This window comes from Cydia pomonella, chromosome 1 (assembly GCF_033807575.1).
Source record: "Cydia pomonella isolate Wapato2018A chromosome 1, ilCydPomo1, whole genome shotgun sequence".
Lineage (NCBI taxonomy): Eukaryota > Metazoa > Arthropoda > Insecta > Lepidoptera > Tortricidae > Cydia > Cydia pomonella.
The window spans coordinates 24,852,307-24,880,279 of record NC_084703.1 but is presented as its reverse complement, the minus strand read 5'-3'; the positions used below and the strand labels follow the sequence as shown (position 1 = coordinate 24,880,279).

General features: G+C 36.8%; 1 protein-coding gene across 2 annotated transcripts in view; it reads right to left on the bottom strand.

Moving 5' to 3' along the window:
- The window catches only part of LOC133518591 (uncharacterized), a 75,400-nt gene that overhangs the window by 25,452 nt on the left and 21,975 nt on the right, over nucleotides 1–27,973 (bottom strand). For both annotated transcript variants that reach the window (XM_061852255.1, XM_061852256.1), the window contains exon 2: nucleotides 21,036–22,371. In XM_061852255.1, coding sequence (XP_061708239.1) covers nucleotides 21,036–21,801 — 766 coding nt within the window. In that variant the 5' untranslated portion in view covers nucleotides 21,802–22,371. The remainder of the gene's footprint in view (nucleotides 1–21,035; nucleotides 22,372–27,973) is intronic.

The following is a 27,973-nucleotide window of genomic DNA, read 5'->3' as shown; positions in this document are numbered from 1 at the left end:
ATGAGACTTAACGCAAACGCGTTCGTCACGTTTCAAAATCGAATTTAGTTACACTAGGGGTACTGATTATTTTTCAGACTTGTTTATGATGGTGGCCTCATGAATAATCCAAGTTTGTGACCTCGAGCGACGAACACAGCTTTGTCAAAAATCTAAAAAACCGCGAAACTTTCGTTTTTTTATTTATTTGGGCGATTATAATCCTAAAGGACTAGTTTTTGAAAGTACCTTCTCATAGCGTTTTTAAAGTAGACTAAATTTGCTACATTGCAAGACTAGAATAGTCTCTGTACATCTAATAGTTTCCGAATTTATTATTTTTTCGAACTTGTATTCGTAGACTAAGTGCGGTGATGGTGATTAGGTCGAACAAAGTTGATTTGACCCGAAAGCCACGAGATCGTAGCGTGCCTAATTCCGAAAAAGGGGGGAGGGGAAGGTTCGCCTCCCCAGGTCCAATCTATGCTATATTTTTTCCTGCTCAGAATCATTTATTTTTCTAGAACATCACACCGATGGTACAATTTATTTTGGAATAAAATACAAATTACTAATTAATTAAATATAAAACACACACAAACATATTGAACAATAAAGAGAGTCTTTACGAAAGTAGCTACACTACTTTTTTATGTATAGCTACTAGTTAACAAAATTGTAATAATCGTTTGGTATCAAGGAAAAAAAGCACTCCACATGTTTACATATAATGGTGAGTAAAACAGATGTTCCTGGCCACGACCTTGCCGCGGCGGCGAGTGCGCGCGGCGCGGCGGCGGCGGCGTTCCACAACACGAGCGCGCTAGTCACACGTCATGAGGTGTTGTTATTACGTACATTTGTATACAACAAAACAGACTTGGAATTGGAAATCCTTTAGTAAATAATCTATTTAGGATTATTGTGAACTGTTAAACCATGGTCAAACACTACCACAGCGGATTATAAACAATATTCAGTGACGAAGGAAACAAACCAATGGAACTTCTTCAGCCCGTCACAGACGGAGCGATAATATATATTAATATACCGTAAGATACCGACAAAGTATCTTATAGTATAGCTAAGCACCACACACACCAACGATACCAAAATATAGTTTCATCGCTGTCTGTCTAGCACCTACATTGTGAGAGACGAAATATACCACAATATCTATCTAGGTATCTTAAGATGCCTTGCTATAAAATAACGTAAGATACCAAAATATATACATCAGCTCCATGTGTCCACACATGGAACTGGTGTATATATTTTGGTCTCTGTCAAATAGTATGTAAAATATATCGTAAAATGCCTTGCTATATCTTTTGGTATATTATCGCTCCGCACTGGCTTTCTGTACAGTCAGCTGCAAAAATATGTATCGAAAGAATCGTCTCATAAATATGGTACTACGCTCTTATTACACTGGAAGAAGATGCTATGGGACATATTTTTGAGTAAGATGTGTGCACCCATATTTTTACACTTGACTGTACAACATCGTGGTTATATCGTCTTGGTCATAACTTCATAAGTAATTAAGTACCTGTTAACAATCAACAACAAAGATCTATCACAAAAACTAATGATAATGAATTCAAGGTTTCCGTTAAATAAATAAATAAAATTTATCGCGTTTGTGTTTGTGTGTATCTGTTAATTGCCTAATTATAATAACTTAAAAATATTAAACAAGTGTATAGTTTTGCATTATGTTCAGTGTTGCAGATAACAGATAACCAGATAACCAATATTCTTCCTTCAATAAAACTGTTATTTTAAGGATTTATTGTCGTTGTTAAACGTCCAAAAAAACAAACATTTCTTTTAAACAAACCATGTCAGGTATCAAATGATTGGGCTTTATGAGTTACTCATATTACAAATATATGTATACATACTCGTAGTCTAACATTTTCATTAGTTGCTCTAACAAATTATAAGAAAACTTCCAAAAATTATTACAAAACTTATTGAAACGCCCAAGTAGTTATATTATGTATATTTGTAGCCTACTCAGAAATCGCTTTCATTTGACACCTCACATGGTATGATATTATACTGTTATTCAAATTGATGTACTTTTCGATATATCTGCTCACATATTTTTAAACATTATGTATAGGTAGAGGATAATCCATTCAGTCGTTGCCAAAATAAAGCAGCTCAAAATCAACTCTACATTATGAAATTTAGGTAATCTTTCTCAAAAGTTTTATATCTGTGTTCTACTCACAGAGCCCTTTCATATATTATATGTGTGTTCAGGACATCATAATATTCATACTGAATGCATTGGATGCCAAATATACCCATATCTGAAATGACTTGAGCGAAAATCGATTTCTAGAAGACTTTTAGTCAAAATGCCGATTGATTATAAGTGCATTGTAATTGTTATATACGTACAAGAAGAATAAACTGTCTTTATTACACTTGAAAATGATGGTACAGTGGTCAAATATGTCGCGCCGACAACATCCCTCACGTAGGATGCAGCCTTAGTTAGTTTGTACAATACAAGCACCCCTAAACTGATTCATATTAAGCAATGAATTTTGCGCGGCTGTAATATTTTGTCTCCAATGTCATAATATCGCTTAAGATTCTGTGACGTTACAGTTTGGAAATCCCAAAGGTAATACGAGATAGACCGATTAAGCAGTTAATGGTGGGCGTGCGCTCCCTGCCGTTAGGGTAACGGGATCGGATTCCGGCTCCCGGCACCGAGCGCGGCTGTTCAGATACTCACTTGTTGCCGAGCCTAGCTCTTATCCGACAACCACTACATATTTTTGCTATTACATATGCAGAGTGTCTCTTTAACTGGGACGCTGAGGATCAATTTAGAAACTATACTGTGGTTGGTTATACCGACGTTGCAGTGACAATGTATACATAAAACCGGCCAAGTGCGAGTCGGACTCGCATCCCAAGGGTTACGTACATGACACAATTTTTAACAATGATTTTTATAAGTCCGACTCTCGCGTGCATAGATTTCTGTCATATACAGGTAAATAACTATTTGGTGTATTTATTTAAAAAAAAAACAGTAATTTCGGAGATAACTCGGGGAGGCCGAAGGGGTGGAAATATTTTGCTTATTATCTTAAATTACTTATGTACTTCTAAACTTCTAATCCTTAAATTATAAAAAACAATATTTGGGACACAATGAGCCCTTTCATTTGTTATATAACACGATACAGTTTGCGAAACTAAACCTTTTCTTTCTTATTTACCCACCAAAAGTGGGTCCTATGTTTAAAATTAATATTCACCACACCAACGCGAGGAAAACATCAACTATCAAATACCAAAAAAATCAAACCAAATGAAATCTAAATGAACGTAGTTAATAAAAAAAAATATCATTCAAAATCATCATTTAAAACTCAATTCTACCAGCTAACATAAGAAAACAAGTAATAATTTACATCTGTATCTTTAGTGTAGATTTTTTCGATAGCGATTCGTGACGTACGCGTTTGTGTTGTTTCATTTTGTATGGGATTTTGAGTTTCCAAAACGTTCCGCTTGGCGCGCTGTTTCTAAATCCCATACATACATAAATGAGACTTAACGCAAACGCGTACGTCACATTACGCCATCGAATACATTTACACTAGGGGTACTGATTACTTTGACCAACATGTGAATAAAATGCAACTTTCTTATTAGTTTTTGAACAATCAAGAGGGCCTTTACCAGGTGGTGTGGTGAAATAGTTATATACGATACAAGTGCAGAAAATAGGAAATTCGCAACGAGTGGTGATAAATCGACACAACTTGCGAATTAAATACCTACATATTCGCATGTGTATCATACGACGTTTTACAGTACATATGGCTCTTTAAAGTTTCGACATATGCACGGAAAGTGCTCAACCCGCACGTGTGCGGGTAAGTTGCTCCATATTTACCGTAAATTAATTTATTTACGTTACATTTCCGACTTTGGGCCTTAGACTTATATACATATGTATATCTGTACCAAATTTAAACTAAAGCTGGCGTTAGACACCAAGTTGGTATAAAAAGTTTGACAGTTATGAATTGAGCCTTATAGGTATTTATGAAGCTAAGATCTACCGTTTAACTGCTCTTAGTGTTATATATAATTTTATATGTATAAGGGTCAATTCATACTGTCAAAATTTACTTCTTAACTTACACCGACTATAGTAGGTGTGCCTGCGCAGTTTTGCCTATACAGTTCAACCGCATAGGTAAAAACAAGCGTATATGGCATTTGATTGATTCCTAACCGGTTTCCAACCAGTTTCCTAACCGGCTTTTCGTGTAGTTGAACTGTACAGCCTGCGTAGCCAACATGCCAATCATTAACACTAAAAAGGATAGAGCAATACATTTTCTTCAAGAAGAAGTTAGACACAATAATTATAATTGGCAATAATAGTATAATAAGACGTTATGAAGAATCGGGTAAGGTTAGTTTTAAGAAGATTCCGGGAAGATATAGAACAATCACGGTACCTCGAAATATTAACCGAGTTAAAAAAAATCAAAATAACAAGGTTTATACTTTTTTTTTTAATTATATGACGTATTAAAAAAAACTACTTACTAGACCTCGTTCAAACCAATTTTCGGTGGAAGTTTGCATGGCAATGTATATCATATATTCTTTTTAGATTTTTCATTCTGTTATTTTAGAAGTTACGGGGGGGGGGGGGGACACATTTTTCCACTTTGGAAGTGTCTCTCGCGCAAACTATTCAGTTTAGAAAAAAATTATATTAGAAACCTCAATATCATTTTTAAAGACCTATCCATAGATGTATGGGTTTGATGAAAAAAGATTTTTCGAGTTTCAGTTCTAAGTATGGGGAATCCCCAAATTTTTTTGTTTTTTTTCTATTTTTGTGTAAACATCTTAATGCGGTTCATAGAATACATCTACTTACCAAGTTTGAACAGTATAGCTCTTATAGTTTCGGAAAAAAGTGGCTGTGACATAATCGGACAGACAGACGGACATGACGAATCTATAAGGGTTCCGTTTTTTGCCATTTGGCTACGGAACCCTAAAAAACAGGCGAGTAAATCATGGTTGGGTAAATCATGTTCAACTTAACATAATGTTTGAGCCAGTACCCCTAGTGTAACTTTGATCGACATCATAACGTGACGAACGCGTTTGCGTTAAGTGTCATTTTGTATGAGATTTTTGACTTTCCAAAACGTCCCGCTTGGCGCGCTGTTCAAAATCCCATACAAAATGAGACTTAACCTAAACGCGAAAGTTATGTTACGCTATCGAATGGAAGTTACACTAGAGGTACTGTACATTAAATAGCACTTTCGGCAAGTAAACGATTTTTATTTTTGCCTTACAACCAATTCGCGCTTGACCAATATTTATTATTATTTAAGGGTCGGCCACACCGCTGCTTAAAAAACGGTGACGAACGGTACGGAATCGCATTGATGTGCCGTAAACTTTAAGATTTTACTAGCAGAGTATGCGGTAAAATCGTGACATTTACGACGCGTCACTCCGATACCGCACCGTCAGCGTATTGGAAGCATGCGATACAATGGTACGCTTACGACGCGTCACTCCGATACCGCACCGTCAGCGTATTGGATTGGAAGCATGCGATACAATAGTACGAGTACGCTTACGATGCGTCACTGAGATTCCATACCGTCACCATTTTTAAACAGCGGTGTTGTCGGACCTTAAGTAGTTATATTTGCATGTTTAACACTAATGTTAAGTGTAAAGTCGAATTTTATTTCATTTTGCGGGTCTCATAACAAGTAACAAGAGCCTAAACATACATTAAGTAAGCATCTATGTATACTTTGTTGATTACAATGCGTTACCGCCATCGCCATTCGCACGTTGCGTGGCCTGGGATCTCCTTGTGATATCAACGTAAACGTAAATGGTTCAGATTAGCTATACCTACTTATACACTTCCGTGATTATTATTTATATACCTAGTTAATAATCATATGATACGCGCGTTATCTCTGGAGCATACATGTCAATAAGTTTGCGAGAAACAGCTTGTTTCATAGTTATATTAAACTATATTGTTATATAACTCTACTACTATCTCAAATTCCCAGTATCGTAAAATCGATCAGAGTCATTAAAAATGGAGAATTCGCTGATTAGAAAATCACAAGTTTGCGCTCGATTAGATAATTAATTTCGTGAACAAGTGAAGCTTATCAATTGTTAACTAAATCACGACACTGATTAAATACTTCAGATTCAGGTTTACGTATACGAGTGTATCTGTATAGTACATCATTAATACATATAATCAGTGTAATAAAATGCCATAATCAGTACGAATTGGTCACACTTATCCACGATTGAAAGAGACAGACACTGCCGTTAACACGCTGTCACGTAGACAAAGGCGACTGCCATATCCGTAGCATAGCCGATATGGAGTATGGAATTAAGAGGAGTGGCATTTCTTATGGTAGAACTGTTGCAAAAGTGTCCAGCTGTCAGCTATAAATATTAGTTCCAAATCTCTCCAGAGTAGCGCTAGAGTAGCTAAGAAGCTAGGCGTTATTGACAGAGTGAATTACGCTGTCTATGATTTGATTTTCTTGTTCAAGTGCTCTAGGTATTGTAGCGCCACCTATTTAAAGTTTTTTGATGACACTTTTTGGTACATGGAGATTTCGTTCGTTTTCTTCTCCTTCCGTATTTTCCGCCGATTTATTTATTTGTAGCTGTAGGTTATATTTATCCGTGCCATCTGTGGATATATTTTACAATTAACATTCTGAGCCTTAACTCCTAAAGTACTAACTAAAGAAATTTCAAGCACAGAAAATGTTTTCGTTACACTTTCCCTGTTCGATTGCGTGCCAACTATAACAAGAAAAGGACTGTAGAATCGACGATATCGCACTGACATAGATGTACTAGACAGGCTATCGAGAACAGATTGTGTCCGCCATTTTCGGCATTTGACGTCTATCTCTAAGCTAAAGAATAAGCGTGCTAGCCAGAGGCGAAACTGTTATGACAACTGTTCATTTTCTGCCTACATACGCACTGTAAAGAATCTGGATGAAATGTATTTATTTCCTTACAAGTGTATTGAAATTGTTTTACATATGCGACACTGACGGTATTAAAATTAATAAAAATATTCATAAAACTCTTTCTTTTTGATTCTCATACTCGTAGCAAATTTGATCAAATCGCGCTTATAGCATAATATACTCTGTAAATATAAGCAAACCACGATTACGAAATAAAGAGTAATATATCATTATTGATTATATATTCTGCAAACAATAAGGTAAGTGGGTAATCGTTAGTACCCACGTGTTACATCTGCGAAATGTAATCTATGCGCCAAAGAAAATGGCGTACTAGTGAGTGTTTAAAGACTTTAAAGTGACCTTTCAAAATAAACTAAATGGGCTTAAAACAAGAGTTTTTTCGCAGTCGATTTTTTATTATAGGTACTACTTTTATTCTGTTTCTTGATAATATTAGAATTATATTCATAACGCAGAAAGGCATGTTTAATTTTTTTTTTCGTTACATGCGTGGTATCTCGCCAGTAGTCGGAAGACGTACTAAACGCAATGAAGAGCCGGCACTTCATTGCGGTGCGGAAACATTTTGTTACGGATGCCGACTCTAGTACTATAAGTACCTCAATGTGATATCGTTAAGAGCCCATCAACGTGCTCACTAGCGCCACGGGAAAATAATTGTGATTGTTTTAATTGTTTTTTTTTTTCCATGTCCTGGCGTGAATTGAAAACGAGTGGTCAATAGCACTAGACTCCCAATTTCTGTTGCTCGTATTCCATAAATATCAATTCGCCCTTTTCCACGGATTTTCAAGTGACGAAATCGAGCGCTGGAAACAAAGAGCATATAATCACTACGTTTTAAGAGACGGGACTTCCATACTAGCGAGTGGAATCCCTTTGTTTCGCAAATCATTACCAAAATGTACGACAAAGAACTGTCAAAGAACCTTAGTACCAACATAAGCAATTTAAATAGTGTACTACGCTGCACGCTTGCGTTTCTTATCGATATCGATAAAATGGGAAGGGTTGAAATATAGACTCTTGTCTACAAATTTTGTACTCGAAATCAAGTTAGGATCGAGTCCACATTTAAGTTATATGTTATATAGTGGATATAGTTCTATGAGTGGACTTATACGTGGTCGAGCTTAATGTGGACTCGATTTTTTTTAGAACACCTTGTTGTTCTTCACCACTAGGAAGGATCAAAGTAGCACTTTTTTTCCCTACTACGAGGGATCACTTTTTTCCTCTTTTTGCATACTTCTTAGGTTAAATTATTTAATTTAATTACCATTAATTAAATTTATTTATTTATTTATTTGTACCATAATAATTTCCTCATAGGTGATGTGAAAAGCAGTATGTAAATTTATCACGTGGTAGCAAAAATATTTCCACCTTAGGGTGGTATTCCACCTATCCAATTTCTTGGTCCAATGTCATTGCGTCTCAATCTGTCATTAATCAAAATGTGAGACGCAATACACATTGGACAAAGAAATTGCATAGGTGGAATACCACCCATTGGCGTTAACACTTGAATCCCTCACTACGCTAGGATTCTATTTTAGAATACCTCGTTACACTCGGATTGTAATTATAAAATCCTTCACTATTTTTTTTCTTAATTTTTTTTTATTGAAAGCACTATTTTCAAAATGATCTGCAGATACATGTTTCAATAAAAGTAACTTTTCTATGGGAAGATGTATCAGGTCTTCGTTCTCAACAAATTTAACCCACTGCCTGCATCTGAAAACATACAGCCTTGGTTATGTACAGTTTATATTCCAAGTGTTTGCTAATGAGATGATCAACTGATTATTTAGCGCTAATATGCATCTATAAATCAAATCAAATATGTTAAATAATGACCATTAATGCATAGATGATAGATAATTTTCCACTGAAAATCTTCGACGAATTAATTTTGTGTCATATTGCATGCAAGTTCTCAGGAAATTTCACATATTTTATTTAATTACTTACACTGATATACAAATAAACATATAATTATCGATAGTTTTGGTACATCCCTAGTTCACAACTAAAAATAATATAAAATATCAAATGTTCGATGTGTTTAAAGCCTGCTGCACCAAAATAAGGTCAAAAGTATCTAAAGCAATACGTACCGGTCTTTATCCAAGGGAAATTTCGCCATAAAATCCCGATTTTTCATGATTTTCTCGAGTGACTCGCTTGCCACATATTTCACACTTAGTAAACCGTTTTCTCGGTGGCATTGTAACAAACCCGTTCTTTACTCTGATCACGGTTCACTATTTTCGATATTTTCACTAAATAATAAAGAAATTGCATGAAATACCCGAACAAAACATTGAAGCCTTCATAACAAACAAAACAATTAGGCTGACAGTTGACTTGATGTAAACTTGACAGAATAAATAGCACTGACGTTTTATTTTTCTTCGTTGGCAAAGATTTGCGAAACAAGTTCCATACAAAACTTATTTTGTTCCTAGTTGCGTCAGCCTGGCTGGAAATTCCAAAATCGGCTCCCAGGACCAGGATAAGTGGCGTACACGAAGAAAGGCCTATGCTCAGCAGTGGCCGACAGGAGGCTAAAATGATGATGGTAATATAATTATGTTTAATATTAAGTTATGATATACTGTAACGAATTGTTTTTATTTACCATCAATAAATATCGTTCTCTTTATAAGACAAGCATTATTGAGCTTACTGTGGGATTAGCTCGATTTGTGTAAGATTGTCCTAATTGTTCTGTTCTTTCTCTCTTCCAAAAGGCATTATCGTATAAACCAGTGGTGGGCATTTGGGCAAAGTACGGCCCGTGGGTCAGCTCCGGCCGGTCCTTCGACATAAAGATTTCAATTCAAAATACATTTATTCTTCAGTTCCGGCCCTCCTCGGATTTTTTTAAAATTTTCATGAAGAAACAGTGCCCACCACTGGTATAAACCGTAATAGATGGCATGGTATTAATCTTCCGGCTTTTTTTATCTGTCAGCAGGTACCACTGTCTCATAAATGGTATAATAGCTAACTATAACCACAGTTTGCAGTTTGTTGCTATTATTGCTATAACAATAGGATCCTCATATATTATGAAGGGATTCCCATTTTGCGGGTTATTTTATGTATGGCATATTATTTTGACTAAGAAAGTCGAAATCAAATGCCCGCACACCCGTAGATGAGCTAGATTTAAGTGTACATACGTATTCTATACAATGTTACTGGTAGATCGATAGCGGTCGTGGTATGTGGAACGACCGGAGCAAGGACGCCCGCCCTGAAGCAAACCTAATAGAACCTACCTACTCGCACTCCGCGCTTTAATTTATTGCGCACCAATACTCTATTCTTTTACGAAACATTTCATTCGTTTCATAAATTAGTTCAAGTTATATATTTCTTTGAAAAATTGGTAGCGGCTCACAAAGACCTGTACCCCTACTGTAAATTTATTCGATAGCGAGACGTGACGTACGCGTTTGGGTTAAGTCTGATTTTGTATGGAATTTTCAGTTTCCAAAACGTCCCGCTTGGCGCGCTGTTTCAGTATCCCATACAAAATGAGACTTAACGCAAACGCGTACGTCACGAACTTCATTATAATAATAATAGTTCTTTATTTACAGGTAAACACCCATTTCAAGTCATTATGTACAATATAAAAATAAAAATACAAAGTACAACACAAAATATAAAAAAAAACAGTAAACAATGTAAAATGTACAAAAAAAAAAAAAAAAAAAAAAAAAAAAAAAAAAAAAAAAAAAAAAAAAAAAAAAACAAAAAAAAAAAAAAAAAAAAAAAATTAATAAAAGTTAGGCAGTCATAGTCAGGATCGTCACTTCCTGTTCCTCTCACGGTGCACGGAAATCCAGTATTTACTAATAGGATTGTCCAGATACCCGGACAGCTCACGGAGAATACTGTTAGGCGGCTCCAGAAGGAAGCGACGCGGGAGCGAATGATAGCAAAAAAATCAGGGACTTCGGCCTCAGCAAACATGGTCGACGCGCTGCAGTTTCTTGGTAGTTTCATTAGAATGCGGTATGCGTCATTATACTGCACTCTAATTTTATTCATCGCGCGTCTCGTGAATCTGCTCCAGAGCTGACATGTATAGAAGCATAAACAATATGCCCTAAACAATGTCACCTTCACTTCATCACTACAACGCGCGAATCTGCGCGCAAGCATGTTGCACCGCACGGCCAAAGCCCTGCGCTCCCGCTCAATGTTGTCATCATCAAGCAGACCCTCCGTGAGCATATGTCCAAGGTACCTGAACCCTTTCACTCTTTCCACTTGTACTTATATCCAGATACACTGGCGGGACATTCGTCGGACCTCTCCCCGACTTGAAATCATCATTTTTGTCTTTAGTACGTTGTACTTTAGACCATGGCTATGAGCATATTGCTCACATACCGCCAGAAGTCTTCTTAGGCCCCTGATTGATGGGCTGAGAAGCACCATGTCATCGGCATAGCTAAAATTATTTGTACATGTAGTGCCTATATGGCAGCCCACTCTGGTGCCTCTCAGCTCAACAATCAGGTCGTTCACGTATAGACAAGAGATCTGGCGAAGTCAGGCCTCCTTGGCGTACTCCACACTCTAATCTATATTCATTAGAGGTTGTGTCGCCCCATCTTACACAGTTTGATTGGTTCTCGTACCAGTATCTCAACAGATTCACGATCTTTGAAGGCACATTCGATTTAGTGAGTTTCTCCCATAGCAACTTCAAGTTAACTAGGTCAAAAGCCCTACTAAGATCTAGAAAACAGGCGTATACTGAGGTTTCCCGCGCCACATAGTAGTTAACTGTGCTTTTAAGGCTGAAAATTGCAGAATCTGTTGAGAGGCCGGGACGAAAACCAAACTGGGCATCATCTATACACATATTGCGCTGCAATTCTGGGTGTATTAACCTTTCAAGTATTTTACCTAGAATTGTACCTAAGGAAATCGGTCTGTAATTTTTAATACTTGAAAGATCACCCGTTCTATTTTTAGGCAAAGGAACTACCACAGTCTTTACAAGTTTCTCAGGTAGGTACCCAAAGGTAAGACATTGGTTGTACAAATTAGCTAATAAATTAAACACTCTGTCACCAGCATAAAGTACATGCTCCACACTAAACCCGTCAAAACCTGGAGACCTACCTCGCTTCATTTGCTTGACGACCTTGGCTACATCATCGGCCGTGAAGTTACTGTCTCTGAAGTCTGCGATCTCTGAGAGTGGACAGTGCGTCAGAGGCTCGACGGGCAAGTGACACGCCGCACCAGCAGGGAGTGGCTTGACACTGAAGTGATGTGAGAACAACTCGGCAATATCCTTTGCATCATGTACGCCTTCGATACTGACTGGAACACTAGATTTAGGATTAAGTTTTTTCGTATCCTTCCAAAACTTGACAAAGTTCTTGTCAGCGCGATGGGTGGCTAGTATGTTCATACGTATAGTGTCCTCGTTGTTCTGACACCACTTCAGTTTGTTCTTAAAGGCCTTCCTACTGTGGATCATTTGATCAAAAGTTTCCCCACTAAGCGGCCTGCCACTAGCGTCCCAACAACTGAAACACTGCTTGGCCCTCTCGTGACTTTCTCTCACGTGGTAGTTCCAGCCCAAGACCTTTTTAGCTGGTTTCCGTGCAACGCGACAGGCATTTGAACTTGATGCAGCTGCTTTTTGCAGCGAAGTTACGATCCTGTCATAAAAAATATCAATCAGGTGCCTGTGTTTCATGCATAAAACTTGCTGACAATCGTGACAATTGTTACCGTGACTATTAAACTTAATTAATCTTAACCTAGTATCACAGTGCTTAGCGTACATATTAATATGATTTAAGTCCCTTGTGTCCTTGGCGTGACATGCAAAATCATCATTTATCTCATTCACGAAACCAAGGTCATGTGGAAGTAGCCACGTCTCTTGAAGGGCCACAATATCCGCCTTTAAACATAACTTCCGAACCTGTTCTACTGATCTTTTTAACGACTTGCAATTGAACGTGACCATCACAATAGGACATTTGGATGTACTATTCATTACGGGGTTGATTGATATCGTTGCGAACGTATTTCTCTCGGTAACGGCGGTAGACTAGCCCAGTAGGCCAAAAGCCGGCTTCCATCATAGTACCCAACTGTCCACTGCTTACAGTAACTTTAAATGAGTTGAAAGTAGTCTCACGGTAGGCTTTTAGAAGTTCAACTTTAACAAAATCTTGTCCACTGTCGCGTATGTGTTCCTGAATGTCTTCCACCGTTACAGTTTTTTTAGCCCGGGAGACATAAATATGGCAATGTGATTCGGCAACTTGAATACGGCTATTTGTTACCATTGAACCTCGCATGTTTACAGACTTAGTTTTACGTTTCTTATACGTTACTTCTTTAAAGTTACTATTGTCATCATTCGGGGTCAGTTGCGATTTCATTACATTAACTTGCGAATCCACAAACGGGTAGGTACAGGGAGCGGCCACACTGTTAAACACCGTGTCGTTAGGGCGCACACGGTCGGACTTCGCTTGACTCCGACGCTGCCGTTTAGACCGGTTCGCTGCCATATCGCGATAAGACAGTGTCTGCATTGAACTAGCATCGGCTGCGCGCGGCGCGGTTTCAGCCATAGGCGGAAGCGGATCGGTGGTCTTAGTTGTCTTCGGAGTATTGGACTGGATTGATTCAGTCCGTACTCTTCGACCTTGTGTATCAAACGCGGACCGCAAATCAGTCATTTCATTATCCATCTTTTGCTGAAAATTTGCTAGTTCGGCTTTAATAGCAGTCAGATCCTTTAAAAGACGTGTCACATCCACATGGTCGAATGTAACTGGCGGTAACTTATTTAAGTCTTTCGCGACGAATATCGGCTGGACGTCTGGGTCAATCTCCTCCAGGACCGCTATCACGTCACTAATGTTCTTTTTCTTCTTGTCATCACCCTTCCGACTGATGTTCTTCAAGTTTCCTCCACAGGCGTTATAAAGGACATTCTTGCCCTCGACGATTTCCGCGTCCGTGTAATTTGAAGAACATATCTGTGTGATGCTGAGTTTATCCAAAACATCCAATTTGTTTTGGACAAAAGTCAGGAACTCATTAATTATTACATTCGCCATCACTTATCACTTGGACCACACGGCTTAGATAACATTGCGTACGCACAATGAACGTCCGACCGGCACAATGTTGCACCGGACACTGATTATAACATTTTATAGTTTCTTAGTAAACCTTCACTGTGACACTGTTACGAAGAAATGAATACATTATGATGAAACAATGATCAAGTAGAGTGATGTGATGTGTGTGAAGCGTCATTTAGTAGCCAGTACACATACTAATGAGAAGGGAAGCGCAACGCCAAGTGGGCAACAAACAGGGCAGAGCGCACCGCGCGGCCAACGAGGAAGCAGCCGCGACGCGACGCCACAGAGCGGAACGTGGACAAAATGCAATTGGCTTACTCTACCATTTTTATAATACCTAATTATTCGCGTCTAATTCTTTAGTGCAAGAAGTGGAGATAACAGACGGTTATTTTTATCTGATCAAACTACCATTTTCTCGACTAAGATTATGATGACTCACATAATCGGATATCCCAGTGGCAGAACATTTTATATGAAGCTATTGCACACTTGCCCGACACCGATTTGCCTGCCACTAGGACATCCGATTGAAATCCGGGCCCGACATCCGACAAATGGTATCGGACTTTTAGCGGAGAGTCGGCTATATTGAACCACCGATTTAATCGTACCTTGTCTAAACTTCCCATTATAATAAACACTACAAATAAACTTAAAGTAAAGGCATTATAAATAAAACATGTCCTCCAAGTCGCTGCCGATGGGCAGTGTGCCCAGAAGGCTGGCCGCATTGCCACGTTGGATGGCAATGCTTATCCTTTAAGCAAAATACTGGCCAGCCCTCTGGTCGCCTGTTAGTTAGTTAAAATTATTAGTTTTTTTTTTCATATATTATGAGTATTAATAATATTTACGGGCATGATTTAAAAATGGTAGATATAGCCTACATCCTAAGACAATTTCCACTAGGAGGTCTGAAAGTAGTTTTAGGACAGCATTGTGATTGGAACTAAATAAACAGACATACTATACTACTCGTATACTTTAGTTAAAATATATGTTAATTATTAATCTTCGTAAAAATGTTACGAGTAGGTTATATGATGCTACATTCAAATCATCTTCGTGTTAGCATGTTCAGTATATTATCATTACAACACCAAATTTCAACTCAGTCAGAAAGTTCCAATAAGAATTGGTAACGAAAATGGGTATTCTTATAATTATAAAATTTATAAACAATGCCTTTAAAGATAGACCCGTTTTTATTGCTCTATCTACTCTATGAAGTAAATAGGCATACAACAAAGACGTGATTTGAAATAAAAGAACAGTCATAATTCGCTAAGGCATTACGGCACAGCAGCAGTTTTTTCATATCCATGTCACAACTAAATATATAAACTTCATAATATTTAAATATTCAGCGGAACGTCATTCGCAGGCAAGATTAGTAAATTCGCTTACTTGTCAAGAATATCCCAACAAAAAAATAACCATCGCCAGTGCTGCACTATACGTTTTTTTATTATAAAAAAACTAACTTTAAATTACATAATATAAAATTTTAAGTGCACGCATAAGGATTTTAAATTATTAAAACAAATTAAATTCCAGTCTTGTTGTCCATTCCATACACATGACAATTTTGTACAAATACATGCCTTAAATATGTAATTAAGTTGTTTTCATAGTATGTATATGAATATGTAGTGTCCCAGATGCTCGGAGTTGAGTACCTAAATATAACACGCGGATTTGTATGGTATAGTATTTTAAAATACCTTTTTATTAAAACATGGCATTTATCAACGTTTTTTAAAATAATTTCACTTATCAAGAAGAAATTGTAAGTCACGTGCTTATTGGTGTCAATATGTAGCATAACTCGAGCTTATGTAGACCTAATCAAAATTTGTTCAGTAGAAGCAGGTGCGAGGAGTATGTACCTACCTATGTGGGTTAACAACCCGAGTCCAGGCGCAGATAACCGCTAGTCGCGTGGTTATCGCCGCGGTGCAACATACCTAATAGTTTGACCGCGCCGAGACTGCCTCGTGAATGCTTACTAAACAGTATTACTTGGAATAGAACTAATAAACTGCTAATTTTAATTATATGACGTCTTCAAAGGCACTTAATAATTTTTTTTTTTCTTTGTCGACTTCAAAGGCTTCCGGTAGGAAAGATAATATTTTAAAGATGGGGATCAATTCATGAAAAACTTAAATTTGCTATTGGCAAGTAATGGAACTTTTAGCAAGGTACTTGAATTGTTAGTGTTATTTATTTAATTTTACCACTTTTCTGTACAGCAGGTGATGAAAACAATGCTTAATGTTTTTTGTTTAGTTTAAGTCCAGATCAATGGAGTTTTTTTCCACAATTTACATTTGTAATCCACAAAATAACACTTCTGTCATCTTAACTTAATCGAGTAGTCTCACCACTGCAAACACAAAAAAGTGACTTTGAGGGCACCGTCAGTGATAAAAAAGCGGCCAAATGCGAGTCGAACTCATGAAGGGTTCCGTACCATTTACGACGTATTAAAAAAAACTACTTACTAGATCTCGTTCAAACCAATTTTCGGTGGAAGTTTGCATGGTAATGTACATCATATATTTTTTTTAGTTTTATCATTCTCTTATTTTAGAAGTTACAGAAGGGGGGGGGGGGGCAACTTTTTACCACTTTGGAAACTATTCCGTTTAGAAAAAATGATATTAGAAACCTCAATATAGTTTTTAAAGACCTATCCATAAATACCCCACACGTAAAATTTAAAAAAAAAAATTGCATTTCAGTTCTAAGTATGGGGAACCCACAAAATTTATTGTTCTTTTTTCTTATTTTTGTGTGAAAATTTTAATGCGGTTCACATAATACATCTACTTACCAAGTTTCAACAGTATAGTTCTTATAGTTTCGGAAAAGAGTGGCTGTGACATACGGACGGACAGACAGACTGACATGACGAATCCATAAGGGTTCCGTTTTTTGCCATTTGGCTACGGAACCCAAAAAAGGGCAAAGTTAATAAAAACTTAAATCGGTTATTGCTCGAAAACCGTGCAACTTTTACTGAGGTCATATTAAGCTGGTTTGGATCTTTTTTAGGGTGACCTACTTCCAGTGTCAGTTTGACGTACTATTTTTGTGACATTCTGTATATACCTTGAACGGTTGATAAAATATTTCAGCTATGTATTAATGAAGTTTGAATGAGGATTATAACACCTCAACACATAAAACCAAACATATAAAAATGCAACTATTGTCGCTGAATAAATATGAAGCAAATAAGTCAGGCGATACATGCCTACGTGTATATCGCCAAACCCGTCCGTGGGAGCAAACCAAACAATGATGTTCGGAATGCAATACAAAAAAAAAGTGTGAGGGAGAAGATGCATTAAATAGAGAGAGAGGCATACAATTATTTTGTAACGTGGGTGCGTTTACGCTCTGTCAAACACGGGAACTAGAATAGGAGGGTTTAAGAGATTATTTATATGTCCCGTTCGTTTCTATATTCCCGACACCTGTACAAACCCCCCTACTGCTTCAATAAAACCCTTAACTAGAATATAATTATATTTTTAACCTCTATTTCTCTATTAATGGAACGTTGTTAATATGAACTACCTACCTACATAATCTAGTAAAGTCATAAAATTATGCTTATAATGTAAAATAAAAACATAATAAACATACTTTAAACAGACTGCGCTTGATATGGTTCATGGGATATACATACAGTATAGGTACATTAATATAGTTGTAATGTACGTACGGATTCCACTTGGTTTCAACTACATTGATTGAGTACTAATATAGGTAGGTTAGGTATCTATATTGTCAAAGGTTGAGCCAGACCCAAAATGATTTTTATCCCTCTCATGCATCACCATCATTAATAAATTTTCGCTTGTCAGTTGTGAAAATATGTAACCTTTAACAAACAAATAATCGACTTCACAAACAGGACGCCATTCGATAGTTTTCTTTAGCAGTTCGAATCCAAGTAAGAAGAAACTTTCCGAAAGGAAGAATTCGCGTTCGAGAGTTGCAACAATTACTCTATCCTTATAATATAAATATTACTAGCGACCCACCCTGGCTTTGCAAGGGTAAACCTTAACAGATTATAGTTACACCTAAACCTTTCTTAGGAATCATTCTGTTGATAGGTGAAAACCGCATGAAAATCTGTTCAATATTTTTTGAGTTTATCGCGAACATACATACATACAAATAGACTGACGCGGCGGGGGACTTTGTTTTATAAGATGTGTAGATAGATATGTAGTAAGTTCCTTTATTTTTTCCAGAATCCTGAACTGATGACCCCATTGTCATCACTGTACACCAGTGTGTAACAGTGGTGGTCCGATGTCCAACTGTACTTATATTATACCCTTTGAACCAAATAAAATATCTAAATTCGGCCCAACCGTATTTGAGAAATCTTCGAAAGTATCATATAAATAGAACATAACAAAAACGCAAAAGTAAACTATAATTAAGGTCCACCCTACTGTGCTTCTGTTAACTGTGCCAAGATATAATCAAGATTTATCCTTGATCTTCAAATCCTGCGCTTTATGCAATCTTATCTTATCTAGAGTCGATCCACATCATAATTTAATCTTGCTAAGAATTTCCGTCTTATACTTAATACCGAGTAATTAACTAGTATTGTTAATGTTGCTCAAGAGATCTTTGCTCTTTGTCGTTTTTTACAAATACATTAAGGTGTACGACTTTGCAAAGACCCATACAGATTTTTTTTAAACAATTAGCTATCTAATAGTCTGTATTTTTAGTTATACGCTGTGTAATATATCGTAGTAAAACTTCTGTAAGTTTTGACACATCGACTTAAATTATTTACTCTTGCACAACTTTGATGAGAACAGGTAGGCAAGTAGGTCTCACAAAAGAAATAAAGAACCCATTAGATATTTATTATCCTTGCATCTCAACCCAAATACAGATCACTAAATGATAATGCAACTAAACAAATAATTATATTAATTAGAGATTGCAAAAGCAAGTACGCTTAGGTTCGTATTTTTCTGTAAATTGTCATTACTTTAATTCCATTAGGTAATGAAACAGGGAGTCATTTATATGAATACCTAATACCGTTTGTTTTACAAATGAATACGAATGTAGATATACGAATTTAATCCTTATTGTTTGATGATGATGATTTCAACTACTTGCATTTTGCATAAGTTGCATATCAATCAGCGGTATTATTGTAAAATGACCTGAACTGAGTCAAATCAGGTAATTTTATATGGGAAGACGGGGATTTGATATTATACCTATTTACCACTACTTATAAACATCATGAAAACACAACCACGGAGACAAATTATAAAAACGGATAGTACGAAATTTTTAGGATTAATATTTAGATAATAATTTGACATGGAAAACCCAGATTGATACTATATGTAAGAAATTAAATAGTTTTTCATATGCATTGCATAATTTAAATATAATTGTAAGTCGGACAGAGGTCCTTACTGCCTATCACGCATATGTAACAGCTACATTGCGTTATGTTATCATCTTCTATGTTCTGGGGTAACTCAACCGACCAGGAATTGGTTTTCAAGGCTCAAAAGAAGGTTTTATAAAAAATGGACGACTTATAATTTTTCATACAAAATAATTCAGCAAGCAATGTATCAATACTTTGTTTTAAGTCAAAACGTCTCATTAATGACGCGACGTCACAACTGTCACAAGTGATCATGATATACGAAATACATTGCCGCTTGAAAAAACTTGAAAAATTAATTATGCTCTGGTAATGAAGACTAAACTAAAAAACCTTTCAGAATTGTTTTGTAGCACTAAAACCTACGTCTAGTTTAAGTTTGAGGTTATATCAAAAATACACACTGTATACTGCTCTCAAGCATGCATGCAAGTTTTCACAAGACTTGTGTGTTTCACAATTAGTGTGATGACAAACATTGTGTGTGCCACGGGCGGTACAAGAATTAGGAACTCGTGTTAATTTATCCTTTACTAATAAATAGTTAATTTGAAACCAGTGTTTCAAAAAGCTTTCAACCCTCTTATTCCAGTTAATGAACAGGGGTGTTCATTCACTAGAACCACCTGTTTTGACTTTTAGGGCCAGTAAATGAACTACGCATCTATATTTTTTCTGTTTTAGAATTATGAAAGAATGAATTCAGCATTCATTGCTTTAATATCCAAACAAAGTAACAGTTCATTCACTGGCGCTAATCTGTTCATTTACTAGAAAATATTGTTCATTCGTTGGTGATTATCCATTTTTCTACTTATAAGTTCATATAATGTAAAATAAGGGATATTAATCGATAATTGTATTAATATACGCAAACTAGAATACTTTTTTGAGCTATCAAAGCGCATGGAACTCATAATATAATGAATAAATTACATAATAGTACATTACGATACAAGTGCGAAAAATAGGAAATTCGAAACGAGTGGCGATAAATTAAAACACGACCGAAGGGAGTGTTTTAAATCGACACGAGTTGCGAATTACCTATTCGCACATGTATCGTATAACGTTTTACAGTACATATGGCCCTTTAAATTTTCGACACAGTAACGTAATATGCTACTTCTCGCACTAGTGCTATAAAGTAGCCCCATATGTACTGTAAAATATTTTATAAAGTAGTATAAATTTCCTTAAGGGTTCATTCACTGGTACACTTACTCAAGTTTACCTACAAATACAACGAATGGTCAGTTACCGGTGTCCTTGATGTTATACTCGTAAAAGTAGATATCTAATGTAAGTAACCTACTCGTATATAGTAATTTGTGTTACGGAAACAAGAAGGAAGCTTACCTCTAGCCCAGCCGGTGAGGACGTTGCCGAGGTAAGCCACCTTGTAGGTGGGGTCGGGCTCGCTGATGCGAACGCTGTTGGTGCGGCGAAGCAGGCGCCCGATGCCCTTGGATATTCGACCGATCGTGCGAGACGTGAAATCCTTAGCCGAGTGACTCTCAGCGAAGGAGCCTTCGGCTGGCAGAGTCGATTTTTCTGAAGAGGTATCGTGTAACTTATGACCATATACCAATTTGGGCATAAGTTTCGGCAAAGATTTTTTCTTTTCCGGTGTTAAGGTTTTTGCTTGGTTTACGCTGTATACATTGCTGTTTTTCTTAAAGTTCTGGCCAATAATTTCTTTGGTTTGATCACCACCCTGCTCAGTCTTATCAATTTTTTCGATCTCTTTATTCTTGGCCTTTACACGGCGGTTGAGATTTTCGGAGAGCGAATTATTATTAAGATTTCCAGTTTGTCCATCGCTAAGACGTCGCTCGGCACTTGATCGTCTCTTCATCAGAGACGGGTTTCTTAGGAGAATGCTAGTTTCGCTCGAACTCCTGTTCTTAAGAATGTGTATTTTCTTGACACGCGACACGACTGCATCGGTTTCGTCGGCGCTGACTGTCCTCTCCGTTTTGCCTTCTTCATCTAGGAAACGGACGCGCAGTCCATTAGATTTGCATTCACTATGTTTTTCTGTATCTTGCAAACACTCAGATTGACTTTTTACTCCCGTTTCTAAGCAATGGCGGTCGTTTTCACTCAGTGCGCCACCTGCCATTTTTCCTCTCGAATAGATTCACTTTTTGCAACGTTTTATTAGGTACATTCTGAATGGAGACCTCATTTACCACTATTCACACGATTTCAGTTCATAGAGAAGTGTGAACTAAGCATAAGCGTCGCTCATGTGTCCTTCAATAAATTCAAAACATAGGCAGAGAGCAGTACCAACCTTGCCTGTTAAAGAACGACACCGGTTTGGAATGCAGCCCTCTCCACACTTACTCAATGCACTTGTCTGCTTACTTAATACACAAACAAATGTAACATTCAGATTTAGGTGAAACAGTTTTGCGAAATTTAATTTGACACAACCGGTGTTTAGGATTGCAGCACTATTGAGAAGTCACTATTATTTTGTTCATCCGCTAGAGCACAAGCGGCAACAATCACAACACGAACGACGGTCGCGGTGGACAGCGACGGAATGCGGCGCGGGAGGCCCGGGAGGCGCGGAGCGGGCGGGCGCGAGCGCAGTGCTTCAACACACCGGTACCGTCTACGTCTGAGCTTCCATTTTATTTATCATGATCATCCAAGTGGCCATCGCAGTGTCAGCGACGGTGACCTGCGACAATACGAAACAAACTTTATAAATAGGCACATACTAACAATACAGGACCATAAGAGTTAAAATGTCTACCTACCTAAGCATTTGATATTGTCTTTTTAATTTAAGCTTAAGCCGCCATCCACCTACGTAGGTTCATCGAATCTATTTATCTAAAGGCGTGAATAGTGCTTCGTTACTTGCATATCTAACATCTAACCTAACTATACCATTATTTGAGGCCAATCATAGATTTATTAGGCCAACAATCAATGACAGTAGTCGTTTCGTCCAACCTGGTGAGATGCAAACTTTGTGATGCGAGAAATATTTTTCGATATACTAGCTCATAAGGGCCACCCCACAGGCCCACACTAGCGTCTACCGGAGGACGCCCCTTTCCATAGCACTGACAAGACGCCGACGCTCATTAGGCGGTTATCACTCTGCATGCGATTCGCACGTCGCTCCGATGTGCGAGTAGGATATCGTTTCGCTATAATACGCGCAAAACGTTGTCTCGCTCAAACATCGAAAGGAGAGTGGCAAAGTAATTTGATGCAAAGTTTGAGTTGTTTCCTCGATTTGACTGGTAGAATTGACTTTTAAGTGATGATTTTGAAGATGGGTAAATATTTAATAGCGTTCATTTGGATGTTAGATTTGATTAGTAACGTTTATCCCACCAAAAACATTTTTATGTAAAATGTTGCAAAGACAAGATTTTATTATACATGGATGACTCGCACTGACAAAAAGTTATCATATGTAGAGCCAAGCTTCTAACTTGCAAGCACTAACTTCACAAACTCTATACCTATATCTGCTTAATAAATAATAGAGCTGCAAATTGATTATTTGGTCAGCAAGATTTTAAAGTTAGGTGATAGTAAACACATGTCTCTAAGCAGGTTAATTGAGACGTATGCATATTAAGGGAATGGTAATCTGAAATTAAGGTAAGGTGGCTAGCTGTTAATTTGAAAAACCGACAGAGTTGCAGGCGCGCAGGGTCCTCATCATACCGTCCATATTGTAAACAAATGATGGAACATATTTTTTTTGTTTCAAAATCTGCTGATTAGCAAAGGGGTAGGTCAGGTTGGTTAGACATTTGCTGATCAACTAATTCTTCAGGTACCTAATCAGTTTTTGCGAATCAGGTAAATTGTAATCCAAAATAAAATAATCCGCTTACCCACTGATTGCTTTTCAAAATTTGATTAATGGTGGATCGCTTACTGCCGATCAAATGATTAATTTGCCAACCAAATAAATGTAGGTGAGTATGACATTAATTGCGAATTGGATTAGAAATACTTGCTAACCATAAGTTGCTGACCAAGTATACATTTTGGCAGATCAAATATATATTTTTGTTCATCAAAATAGGAATATTTTAGAACTATGGAGCGCGCGCTGCTCGGGAATTCGGAATCAATCTGCGAGACAGAATTCGGAATGAAGACGTTCGCCAACGCACGAAAATTACCGACATCGCCAAAATAATTGTACAGCTGATGTGGAAATGGGAAGCCAAGGTGACCGAAAACCACGAGCGAGATGGTCGGATGACATTAGAAAGACGGCAAAGCCGACCTGGCATATAGAACCGCCGAACAGAACAACATGGAAATTCAAATATGTTCAGCAGTGGACGCGAACATGCTGAGAAGAGAGAAGAGAGGTAAGTAGGGTCATTGCGCATTGGTCATTGTCCAGTAATATTTTTCGTCAACTTTGATGAATTGTTAACTTGCTACAAACAATTGCGTAAAAGTTGTATAAATACTAAAGTACTTGGAGATAATAAGGCCTGAAAAATAATGTACTTAGTTATGAATAAGTCTTATGAAAGTTTCGATTAATAAGGCCTATGTGCATCACGAGTGAGTGCAACCTTCTCATCAGTTTTTGATGTACAAAGAGAGTCTTTAGGAGCTGGTGCGGTAAAACATATTTTACCAAACTTGTGGGTAGTACCCGAAATCAGGAGAACTAAATGAAATACAAGATACCTATAACGACACATATTTATCCAGTTCAAAAACTTTTATCGAAGTCAGCAAAAAATTCTAAAATAAAAATAACATCATAAATCATAATAATAACTACTGTAAAATCGCAACGATATGATAATTTCAAGATGTCCCGCTGACATTTATCTACAACATTATTTACTTTCTGAACATCTCGGGCACTTGCGACTCTACCGTATTTATGTTTCGACATGATTTTACCTCAGATAATATTTTGCCAGCGATTGGCACAACGTATAATGATTTCACACTAACCAAGGTCACGCAGAAGGCATAACCAATTAATATACATAGGTATCTTAATATGCAAATTAAGTTTCTTAGCGGAAAATCAATGCTAAATGCGTGTTGAACTGGCAAAATATTTCTTTTGGTATTTGGTTAAGTACATCAGTGATTATCATAGTTATTTGTACAACAAGAGAGCAAAGTTTGATATTTCTTCGAGTGCTTATTTTGAGTCCCGTTAGAAAAAGTACCGTTATTTCGCTAGGATCGCAAAGCTATTCTTTCCTTTTAAGCGTGAAGGATAATTTAAAAATAAGTTTTTTTTTCTTATTTTTATATGTTTTTGCTTCAGCATCTTGTCAATATGATACCATAAATTAATTCAGCATCCCCAATTTAAAGGAAAACGATACCAACGATACCGTTATATATATATATATATAATGAAACCTATAAACCTAGAATATATTATGCTGATGCTGAAGAGCCGACACTAAAATCAAAGTGATTTGTTAAGATTTGTTAGTGGAAATATAATATATATATATTTAAACCTAGTTTTTACTGTGTCAATAACATGCTAAAAATCATGGAGAATGGAAAAATTTAGAAGTGGAAAAACGTTTTCTCATTTGTATGGAACCGTCCATACGTCCGTACACGTGGGATGCTTTCCCAATTAAACCGCTGAACCGATTTAGATAAAATTTGGTATAGATATAGTTTGATTCCCGCGAAAGAACATAAGATAGTTTTTTATCCCAAAATTTATCCCTTAAAAGTGAAAAGGGAGGTGGAAGTTTGCTTGGGGACTCAAGGTTCCACAGGGGAGCCTTCTAGGCCCCACATTGTTTTTTATTTATATAAATGCTACACTACCTTTACCTCCCCAAAACTGAAATTATCTGCTATGCGAATTACACAGTCATTCTTTTCAATGGAAACAGGTGAGAAAAGGTATATGCTACACCAGAAAAGGGCATAAGTAGCGCTACAAACTAATAATATAATATAATATAATAGAAATATAAGCAAAAAAACTAAATATGTATGTTTTCATGTATCTGCCGCTTCTAGTCCTCCTAATTTAACATTACCAATTAAAATCCATACTTGCAAAGATGGTGGTGAATCCATAGGTCGAGCAGAAGTTATTATTTAATCTCGGCTTGCTCATTGACAAAAATATGTATAGATATTTAAAGCCCTTATATCCTGCCTCTCCAAAATAATCAGGAAAACAATGTACATATTTTTTTTTAAACTACGGACTTCCGGGGATCTGACTCTTATAAAAAATATATACATATCGCTGTGTCAGTCAATAACTACTTACGCCTTATCAGGGTGGGCAGTGCTGCCAAAACCACTATGTTGTCGAAAGAGCTCAACGCTCTATCCTAAAAGTTATGCTCATAAAGCCCTACAGATATGCGACTAATACCCAAGGTTTGCCTCTCAATGCATAGCTACAGGTTCATACTGTATAATCAGTAGGGTAAAGGCACCAGTCAGCCTTTTTACGAAATTTCTATGTTCGAGATCGTCTCATTTGCCCAATAATTGACCAATAAGAATTATTATTTATTAATGTTTTTTCTCTTCAATAATTTAATAAAGTATAATGTTTATAAAGAATAAAACGTAATTTAATGTAGCTTTTGAAAATATTTCATTAAATATAATGAAAGGGCCTTTTTGCCAGTAATCCCCCTTTTTGCCAGCCCCCTGTAAATAAACAAATAAATAAATATTATAGGACATTATTACACAAATTGACTAAGTCCCACAGTAAGCTCAATAAGGCTTGTGTTGAGGATACTAAGACAACGATATATATAACATATAAATATTTATTAATACTTAAATACATAAAAAACACCCATGACTCAGGAACAAATATCCATGCTCATCACACGAATAAATGCCCTTTCCAGGATTTGAACCCGGGACCATCAGCTACTACAGCACTAGGCCAAACCGGTCGTCCCTGTGTACCAATGGACAGCCTTAAGTACCCAGTGTCCAGCCATCCCATTTTTATTTAGCTATATATATTATTTTTGAAATGTTTATGTTAATACGCCATACGATTAAATAAATTTTTATGGCTGACTATTGGGTTCTATCTAAGTCCCGTGATCTCAGCATCCAGTGGTCAGCCACAGGTTGACTACTGGGTGTTTGATGTATTTCAATCAAGTAAAGTCATAACAATGTAAATATTTAAAGGTGCTTGATTTAACGACTTACTTTGCTTTTGAAAATTAAAAATATCTTGAAACCTTTGGTCAGCCTCCCTCGGCTGACTTCTGGGTTTACGACCTTTTTAAAATTACTGCTTCAAACCCAGTAGTCGGCCAGGGGAGGCTGCTTATTGGATTTTGTACATAAAAATAGATCCCAATAGGCAGCCCCCTTAAAAATGTTACTTTATTATGGATTTAAACATCCTGATAAAATAAAGAATACACTTAAGAAAGCACTGATTAAAATGAGTTAATTTTGTTACAACTAGTATTCAAATAAAATGTAAGCACTAACTGCCAACAAAACTAATTATATAGTTAAGGCTAAACTTAGTTAAGATAATCTCCAAATATAGAGATTGTAACTGAGTTCGGACTGTATCTCAACAACAACACTGAAATAAACAGATTTTTTTTAACATCTTACATGATGGGATGAACTTGATTGGTAGGAGGTAGCAATGCGTTTTCCATATAGCGGCAGTTAGAATTAGAAAGGAAAGCTGGTTTCTAATTCCCCACGACAGAGGGCGTGACACGCATTGGTCCACAAAGTATCGTTTACAAGCTCAATGGACTGTGTAATTATACAGAATCGTTTCTCGTTCTGACTTGTTTAACTAAAGTCTCAAGGGCCAATTCGAGTTTTAGTTGTGCGATCTGATTAAGATACGATACGATACTGATCTGTCTGTGTCAAAAGTGACATTTCTTCAACCAATAAAGTCACTTGTGACACTAACAGCTCAATTAGTTACCATTGCTGTATCGTACCCACGGCTAACAGTAAAGTTAACCCGGGTTATAATTTAAACGATTTACAATGGAGTATATGTACGACGCTAAATTTATAAGCCTGAGGTTTATAATTAAATTATAGAGAAAATACTGCTGGCACGAAATACCTACATATTTTTCATCACAATTGCTCGAAAAAGATCTTATTTCATGCACGTTTACTGAAGGACAAAGGTCTAAATTGTTCCCACAGGAGTTATAGATTGTGAAAAAAAAGCTTTAACTCCCTGGAAGTTATAGCTTTTTTTAAATGATGTCACTAGTTTATACAAACCAAGTAGCGTAATTGAGTTTTACTTGTAAAAT